We start from the raw sequence: 9,387 nt of genomic DNA, 5'->3' as shown, positions 1-9,387 counted from the left end.
CCTCTGTCCCTGAAAACGCATCTCTTCAGGAAAGCCTATCCTAGGGCCCCTTTAACCCTCTTGTCCTGCCTTGGTATTGTAAAGCTGGCCAATCAGCTGCCGTCACTGTTTGGGCATTCTGACCGTGACATGCTCGCTCTTGTCAGAATACAGAGGACACAACAGAAGATTTGTTCATCCATGTTTAGCGTGGAAGGAGGAATTTGTTAGATGTATTGGTTCAGCTCGCTGTATGGCCAGCTTAACTGTACCATCTCCCATTATTTTGTAAAGCACGGTACAAAAACTCTTGGCGATATTAAAATCCTGTATAATAATAAAAAAGTATTGAGAATGTTTTTATCTGGACAGGAAAACCAATTTGTTACACCCAAAAGGAATCTAAATTTAGAGAATTCTCATGGCGAGATAATGCTTATCAGATTGAAGATTTCACAATTTCAGTTAGTTCCTTGGTAGTATCACACAGAACTGGTTTCCTAACCACAGGAAGCACACATTTGTCAGATAATCATTCCACAGACTGAGTAGATACAATAAAAGTCTAATGTATACTTTACCAGTAACTTTGGCAATGAAGGGGCTTCCAGCAATATGGGTATCATTGTATTTCACCAGGATATTGTAATCTCCGGATAGTACTGGCAGATAGGTGACAGTGCAAGTTCCATCCTTGTTATCAATGCAGCTGATCTCAGCTTTTGAAGGGCCTTCAATGGCCAGATCAAGACCACCTAATCAGGATTACAGTGCAAAAAGATTGAATTATTATATAGGCAATCTCAATTTTATGAAATTATTTGCAGAGGGCATCATGAACTGAAAAAAGAACACACAGTAACATGGTCTATAAAGATAATTATAAAACAGTACCTTCTCCTGCATCTTCTGTAATAATGGTGAATGTGGCTGGTTTGTTGGCAACACCATAAATAAGACCCGGTCCATATGCTGAAACACTTCCAGTATTGGGATAATTTACATAGAACTGTAACGGGCTCTCTACAAATAAGAAAACATTTTCAACATGTTACAAGAATGTATAGATATTATAAGCAATAAAAAAATAGGGAAAAAAAGAAAGTAATGAGTGAAACTAGAGAGAATGTTTAAGCGTCCAAATATACTGAAAAATAGCTTCTTCCACTAGGTGGCAGCATATACATTCCCATAGCAAAGACTGATGTGAACACCTAGAGGACAGATGTATGGACGTTCTGACGCACACATCGTATACTGCTCAGCCAGGTGTACAGTTCTATACACTGAGATGAAACCCGTGCTATCTGTAACTCGGGGGGACAATTGTGATTGGCTGTGAAAAATACATTATATTTAATTAAGAATTCTGTCAATAACTATCCAATGGCAATATCTGATGTGATCTAAAGGTTCAACTACCTGCACCTGGGGCTCTGTTCGGGAGATTTCCCCTCACTCCCTGTCCTGAGGACAACCTTTTACTAAAGAGGAAGTAAGGGTAAATCTATACCAGGGAAAAAGACAATAAAAATAGTAAATAGAGTTTCTAAAATTCCCCAACTTAACTTAAAGTTTTATTTTTTTTACTCTTGTCTATGTTTCTATTTAAGAGATTTTCCCTCAAATCTGCAACAGGGAAACAGACAACATTAAAACGATGACAAAGGTTCTAGCATTCCCATCCTGTGTGTTGCTGTTAGAGAGAACCCCACTTACTTCCTGTCCTGGGGCCAACCTTTTTACAAGACAGGAAGTGAAGGAATCATTCTAATGAAGTCTCTTCAGTCAGGGTTTTCTGATAGCAGAAAACCCTGACAAGAAGTTTCACTACTTCTATCCAAAAAGAAAAAAAAAAAAGTTATGGGTATAAATATACTTTTATTTAGACCCTTTGTCTGGTTGTTATCACCGTCTGTGACATTTGTTTACATTTTATTTACCATGACACTTTTTTCAGGTGATATTGGTGGTCAGGACAGTTAGAGAAAGTCAATCCCTTAATGAGGACACAGACCGCGCTAAAAACTTAAAATGACTAAAGTAGATATTTTTGACATTTTGCAATTAAACGGCATCACCATAGCTACAGGCATGTTTTTTTGGCCAGCAATAAAAGCCTGACTGTGGTTCTATCCCCTCAACATTCCATTTAAATCTAAAAAAACATTGATGCCTTTAGTTTTACTTTAACCCTTACCTACTCTAAAATGGGGGTGGGTGGGGATTAAAAGCTCTGTCAGGTGTGAAATGCTGTCTGTGTATCCAGTAAGAAGACTTCCTCTCACTCCCACAGGACAGGAAGTGAGGGGAGATCTCCCTAATAAGACTGAGAACAAGAAAAACCCGATAAAGCTTTTAATCATTCTGAACTACTAAATGTGTTATTATTGCTGTCTGTATCCCTGCAGAGGAGATTTCCCTTCACTTTCTGTTCTGTCACCCCCTCAAAGAAGAAATCTCCCAAACAGGCACCCCAGACAGCAATAGAAAATAGACAGAGGTTCTAAACCTGCCATAAAAAGATCTGCATACATCTAAACCAAAGAACAGAATGTAAAATATTGCCAGTCCTTAGATGTGGTGGCTGCATTAGTTTCTGTATTTTTCCCCCCGCTTTTTTCTTTTATTTATCTTCATCTGATGAATCCAGGATCCTGCCAGTAACACCTTCCTGTCCTAAGGTGACAACATTCACAGCAGCAGCAGCAGCATTTTCAACCTAGGTTGCTCTCCTGATATAGGCTACAGAACACCCCTCTGCCTATCCTCATTTTCATAACATAGGGTGTAGGTGTTCTGTAGTCCAGCAGGGGACAACTTGGGCAGGGCTGATAACACTTCAGTGCAGCAGAGGCAGCGTCATCATCCTACAACAAGAATTTAGGAACTCATCTGATTTCTGGCAGGATCAACATGAATTTTTCTGCACTTGCAGTGTTTTTTTTAGACTTTAAAGACTTAGAAAAATACATTTAAAAAGTAGGAAGTCTCTGATATAGGAAGGATTACGATCAGCTCCACTTTCAGACCTTGCAAAATATGATGACTGACCCAGCCTAGAGATGCAGGCCAGGAAAGTCACCAGTCAAAGTAATAATGTTAGTACCTGGAATATGTGTTCCATTACATTTGATATGTAACTCGTGTAGTCCGGTCTCTGTGGGAACATATTGCACTGACACGGTACCATCTTTGTTGTCCACGATTTCTGCAGGGGCGGTCTTCCCTGACGGCATAATAACTTCACCTGAATAGCAGAGGGACACACGCTTAGTAATTATTGTCTCATTAACCACATGATGATCGGATCGTGACCCAATCAAGATCTAAATATATTTGTATACCAGCCATGCAGTCTGCAACACATTACAGATAGAGCCAGTCACATGCCTGCCTATGTACAGCCCATGCGGTCACAGAATGTCCCGAGCTTTGTGAAGCAACTAAAGATGAATTTTCACCTCACCAAAACATATGGTAGGCTTACAAAAGTGTCACAGTGGTGAGGAGTGTGGGAAAGGTACAGATTTGTTTTGGTAGTAGTGAACTATAGGGTACTACAGAACCAGAGAACTGCATGTAGTGATCCTGGTGTAAACTGACCCCAGAACTTCCGCCTAGCACTAAAAGTTAACAGTTCTAGCAGTTGCTTTTTCAAGGACAACAGATTACTACCATCAATACTGGTCTGCTGGATTACAACTATGACTGGATAAAAAGCAAGAGGCTCTGGACTGGCATTCCTTGTATGCACTTGAAGGCCTAATATTCCACGTTGACTGAACAGCTTTAACTTCTACTTTGTTACTCCCACCTGTTATGTTTCCTGTTCTTATGGCAAAGGGGATAACTAAATCAAAGGGCCTGAATCCCATCCCGTTCATAGAACCAACAGGAGCGTATGCAGTCTCCGACATCTGGAAGGAAAAATAAGATATCAGTGAAGGCAGATTGGAGCAGATAATAGGACAGCTGGTGGCTATGAAAGTAGACTGTGATATATAGAGATGTGAGCTCACACTTGTGCTTTGGAATTCTGATCTAACCATTGATAAAAGTCATAAACCGCAGGCTGTTCAGCTACACTATGTGTGTGTATGTACAAGGCAAGTGTGTCCATCTACACTTGTCATCCACACTACACGTGTTAATGACAAGCGTGCTCATCTAGTCATTAATCACAGAGGAGAGAGAGCAGTATCAAATCAATCAAGAATGTTGTATGGTCTATTACAGGCAACCTATGATTTCTGATATGCTTTATCATGATGATATTATAGAGGGTCATATACTGTAGTTTCCAAATGCTCTAAAAGGAAGCTAAAGCGAACCAGATTCTCATTAACCTGAAGTACACCGCTTTGACTTTAGAAGATGCTTTGTACATCACAGGTTAGTTAGACCATGATTCCCGACTGGATATACACAAACTATTCTGGGTCTTTAGTATATGATCAGTACCCCCAGCTTTCTAAACCGTCAAAATGGTAGGCATCTGATATTAGAGCAGCTCTGCTACTGCAAACCCCAGAAAATATTTCGAATAAAAGAATGTTTCCATCATTTGGACCCACATTCACTATGCACACAATCTACTTGCAAAACCACAGCATGAACTTTACAAGGAAAAAAGAATGAAACAAAAAAATTTCATATACTAAGGATGAGTAACATCAGAAGCTCCGGCTGAAGCAGTGAAATCTGAAACAGAAAATGATTTTGATTTTTACAGGAGAAAAGTAAAAGATGACCAGCAGTCACATGGTGTCACCGTCATTGTGAGGTTTAGTAATCATGGTTTTCAGGAACAAAATAAAAAGGTGAAATGGATGTGGAATCGTGCAAGGCGGAATACAGCGTTTTCAATCAATGAAGATCTCATTTAAGCTTTATACTTACAGAGTAGCTCCACTAAACATGGACCAATGTGGGTGGGGTGTGACAGAGCCGGACCTTGTGCCAGGTCATTACCACAGTGCGGCTTGGCTGTGATTACTCAACTTGTCATTTTACCAAACAACCATTTATTACAGATTTCTGTAAACTGTATGTACAGTATTGCAGCAATGTATCTGACCTCTATTAGATTCTACATAGAAATATATAAAGAACTAAGTCCACGACAATGGTAATTCAGTTGAAATGCCAAGTTGACAACCATTCAAGGACAGATGCAAGGTATTCCCTAACTACTTCTGCTGTTGAAATGGCACATTTCCTTTTATAATTGGCCTTTTGTGCCATGTAAACTGAAAAAGCCAATTTCAAAAGAGAAAGCAGAGCAGAAGCCCTGACAGATGCAAAATGCATGTGTACGTTACAGATGACTGTTTCAAGAAGCAACTCATTAAAAAGCATGAGGGAATCTGCAGACCATTTGAGCAACCTTTTAAAAGATAATCTATAAAAAGAAAAATGCTGATTTGGGTGTGATTTGATAGTCGCTGAAAATAAAAACATAATGAATCAAAAAAGATAATGATCAACCATGGCAGGTATGTTGCAAGCAATCCCAATAAGCAGCGATGTGACTTCTGCAATGGAAGAAACATGGAAGGAAGGTGGATTGGTCTTATGGAAATTGAAAAATAAATACCACAGGGTCATAGCCTGGAGGCAAGGCACTAAGAGACTGCTGAGACTGTTGCTGAGACATTACTGGAACTTCATCTGTGGCCTGGTACAGTGGAACAAAATGGTTAAAGAGAAAAAAAAGCATTGTATTATTTGTCAAAGAGAACTTCTATGGGAAGAACAGCCAATGGAATTCAATCTGGAAGAAAACAAACATACAGTTCAACAAAACAATCAGAGTTTTAATAAGGAATGTGGTGGATCCTTTGTTCCAGACTCTAATATATAACTTAAAGCGGAACTACACCCTCCTATCCCTTACAGCTAAGGAAGGTGCCATCTTAGCCTCTATTTGTATTGCGGTTGCCATGGTACTGTACATGTGATCAGGTATGACATCAGCCATTTGAGGGCATGACAGCTTGGTTGAGAGTTCAAACAAGCACACTGGCTACCCTGACAGTTGGCATGCCTTAAAAGTAACTGTTTTAGGAGACATTAAATTGGTGGGTAAAGTTCCTCTTTAACTTAAATTTCTGGTTCTGGAATCTGCTTGGTGTTTTGTAAAAGTAACCAAGTGAGATCTTGGGGGGTCTAGACAGGCTTGGATCGAGGCATAGCTTGTCTAGGTTTTAGGAACTCTGGACAGTATGGTTTAACAGCTAATGTTTTAGGCCAGGGTCAATGACTAACAAATAGCACTGGCACTGAAATTATCCACTTGGAGAACTATGGGGTTAGGACTTTTCCCCAAAGTTCTCCTTAGGGTAACGGGAGGACACAAACTAGCGTCCTCCCGTCACCCTAAGCTCAGTATACCGCAAGCTGCAGCTCACGGTATACTGAGACGCCGCAGCGTGAGTGACAGCTGGCTCTGCCTATCTAGAGGCAGAGCCAGCTGTACCTGCCCCCTGCCCCGTCCGTTCCGCCAGTCAGCGCTGGAGGATCGGAGCGGGGAGAATCCAGCCCCTCCCCTGTCACGGCAGAGGGCCGTGACAGGATCGAGAAGTGAGCGAACGCCGGTATGCGTTCGCTCACTTCCCGATCTACTGAGCCGACCTGTGACAGTCTCATTGTCGCAGGTCGGCTAGAACTATGAGGTGAGTGAAAAGTACTCACCTCATAGTTCTCCTTTAAGAGATATGTAAAAAGTGACCAAAAACTGATTCATCCCCAACACATATCAAATCACATATCAATGGCCGAACAAAGTCCATCACTTCTTTCCCTACCAGCCAGGGCTTCTAGCCTGTGCTGAAGGTTACCGCTGCCTGACCCACCCAGAGCCAGCGCTAGTTTTGGGGCACGCACATCACTGTTTGAGATGGTACGAGCCCTGGGAGTCAGACCGTGGCAGCTTCCAGCACACGTTAGGAGTCATGGCTGAGACAGATGAGAGTGGAAGTGACATGTTACCTTTAAAGTGAACCTGTTAGCTAATTAAAAATTTACAAGTCCTGCCCAAGATCAGATACTACAAGATGTCTGCTACTGTCTTTGTTAGCCAGGAAAACCTCCTTTATATGTTTCATTTAATCTAGGTTCACTTCTTAATTAAACAAAGACTTCAGGCCTGATACCCCATCAACTGATATTCACTGACCAATTGGAATGCCTATAAGGTATCCCAGTAAGTAAAGATTGACATGCGTTACACCCTGAAGGCAAAAATAAAAAGATATTTCAATGTTTATTCTCCCATACTGCACTGTGAGAATGGAAGAAGGAATGTGGTTTGTAAGCTCAACAAACATGGTTCTTTCTTCAGATGCTTTGATAAATAAGGGAGTACACGCTGCTGAACATATCGCCATTTTGTTCTTGTATGACATGTTGCGAAACATTATTGTGTACCTTATCACAACCATTGCCATTGTATCATGTCATGTCACATAGGAGAACAGAGATTTTGCTGACAGACATAAAATATATGGACGTACCTCCATGAAATGACCCCAATTGTGTCATTTCAGGAGAGACTATGGTTAGCACAGATGAGTGGATGAGTGCAACTGAGGTGGACAAAGTCTAAAACACAGATGCCAAAATGAAACCTACAGGGTTATTCACAAAAGGGTGAAGAGCTTGGAGAATGCAGGATAAGTGAACAATCTAGGACAACATAGCTGAACTGGAAAGTGAACTAAATTGGAGAATTTGTCTAAATCAGCTATTTTGGCCTAGATTGTTCAACTCTCCTGCCTTCTACAAACTCTTCACCCTTTAGTGAATAACCCTGCTAAACATAGAGCGGGTATCTAACTTTCTCTGGCCTAGGCTATTGTTGCCAACAGAAGCATGTGTTCAAACTCTTTAGGAGTACATGCTGGCTCCCAGATTGTGCAGACTGGTTCCTTATTAAACATCACATTGTCTAGCACAGAAGTTGCAAAACATATACTTTTTAAAACACTGAAATACAGCAGCCTCATTCAACAACACTTTGAAAGTAAGTAAGAAAGTAAGCAAAACTTGGCTTACCATGACAGTGAAAGGACTGTTGGGAATGTCAACTCCACCAAAGCGGACATGGATGACATAAGGACCGGTTTTAGCGGTAGTGTAGAAAATGTCATAGGTGCCATCTTCATTCTCAATGACGTCAGCTTCAGACTCCAGTCCATCGGGATCCAGAATGCTGCATGTGACTTTCCCTTTCCCAGCGGTTGTGGCATCAACCACAAAGCCGACCTCCTCACCAGTCTTCACGGCAGGCTGGATTCCAGGTCCTGGGACAGATCAAGAGGTTATGAACACACAGAACTTTCCCAAGATCTTTGTTTCTGTTCTGGGGTCTGGACAGTTATATATTGCAGTCATTCATTTCCATTAAAGGGAAGGTGATGCTTTTATATTTGATGATGCTTTATCTGACCCTATACCGACTGCACACCGGCTGGTCAATATTTTATTCACTATAAAAATCATTGATGATGGTTGCAGATTTAGTTTTACCCAATGAGCATATATCGCCATCCTGTCACTAAGTGCTATTTAAATGTACTATTATGTGCGTCCGTGTTAATTTATGTCTTCTATAGCTGCCTGGGGTTTAGTTTTATCTCCTTGGTCTGATACTCAACTGTTACAGGCAACTACTAAATCATTCATGACCATGTAGTGCAAACTTTCAAGCGGGAACCCTCAATGTTTTTGCTATGGGGCCCCATTAGTTTGTTACAACTTTGTCAGGGTGGGTTGAGATACATATAAGGTATGGTGACAATGTGTGGTCACTGGAGCTTATAAGAAATATAATGAAGGCAAATTTATCCCATCAGTGGCCACACACAATTGATTTATTTGCCATTTGACTGCAGCACCTCGGCAAAACAAATATCTCTAAAGGAATTTTTTTAACAAATTAAAAAGCAGATAACCAATTTAAACGGTGTAGATGGGAGTTCCCTAGCTCAGACATGATGTGCCAATCACCCATTACCAATAGATGCAACCATACAGATTCAAGGTGCCTAAAATAGCTCATTTGATACTGCAGAGGAATTGTGGCTATTTTGTTGGACATGTTCAAACCTTTAACATACTATATAAAAGTATATCTGCACATATAAAAAGCCAACAATTTATTAAATTACATGCTGGGACTAGAAATAAAAACATTCCAGGAACAAAAACAGGATGCTTTTCCCAGCACAATGAATGGCCGTCAGTGATGAAATCCCCCAGGAATGCACATTACCGCAAAAGGTGCTGGGCTCATAAAGAAAGGAAGTAAAGGAGCAGGTACAAGGCTCAGGTAACCTCATATTAATGGGGGTTACAAGGCATTTCAAATAAATAACAAGCACAATGGCAAAAAAAAAAAAAAAA

The 9,387-nt window shown here is 40.7% G+C and overlaps 1 protein-coding gene across 5 annotated transcripts in view; it reads right to left on the bottom strand.

The window, feature by feature from the left end:
• Window positions 1–9,387, bottom strand: part of FLNB (filamin B) — a 198,609-nt gene that overhangs the window by 25,996 nt on the left and 163,226 nt on the right. For 2 of the 5 annotated variants that reach the window (XM_018562459.1, XM_018562461.1), the window contains 6 exons: window positions 8,038–8,285; window positions 5,579–5,659; window positions 3,797–3,899; window positions 3,089–3,229; window positions 874–1,002; window positions 561–734 (listed from right to left, as the gene is read on the bottom strand). In XM_018562459.1, the coding sequence (XP_018417961.1) occupies window positions 561–734; window positions 874–1,002; window positions 3,089–3,229; window positions 3,797–3,899; window positions 5,579–5,659; window positions 8,038–8,285 (876 nt within the window). The remainder of the gene's footprint in view (window positions 1–560; window positions 735–873; window positions 1,003–3,088; window positions 3,230–3,796; window positions 3,900–5,578; window positions 5,660–8,037; window positions 8,286–9,387) is intronic. The other 3 variants (XM_018562460.1, XM_018562462.1, XM_018562463.1) reach the window with 2 other exon arrangements.

Source organism: Nanorana parkeri, unplaced genomic scaffold (assembly GCF_000935625.1).
Source record: "Nanorana parkeri isolate BGI_ZX_2015 unplaced genomic scaffold, ASM93562v1 scaffold578, whole genome shotgun sequence".
Classification (NCBI taxonomy): Eukaryota; Metazoa; Chordata; class Amphibia; order Anura; family Dicroglossidae; genus Nanorana; species Nanorana parkeri.
This window is presented reverse-complemented; position numbering and strand designations above follow the sequence as displayed.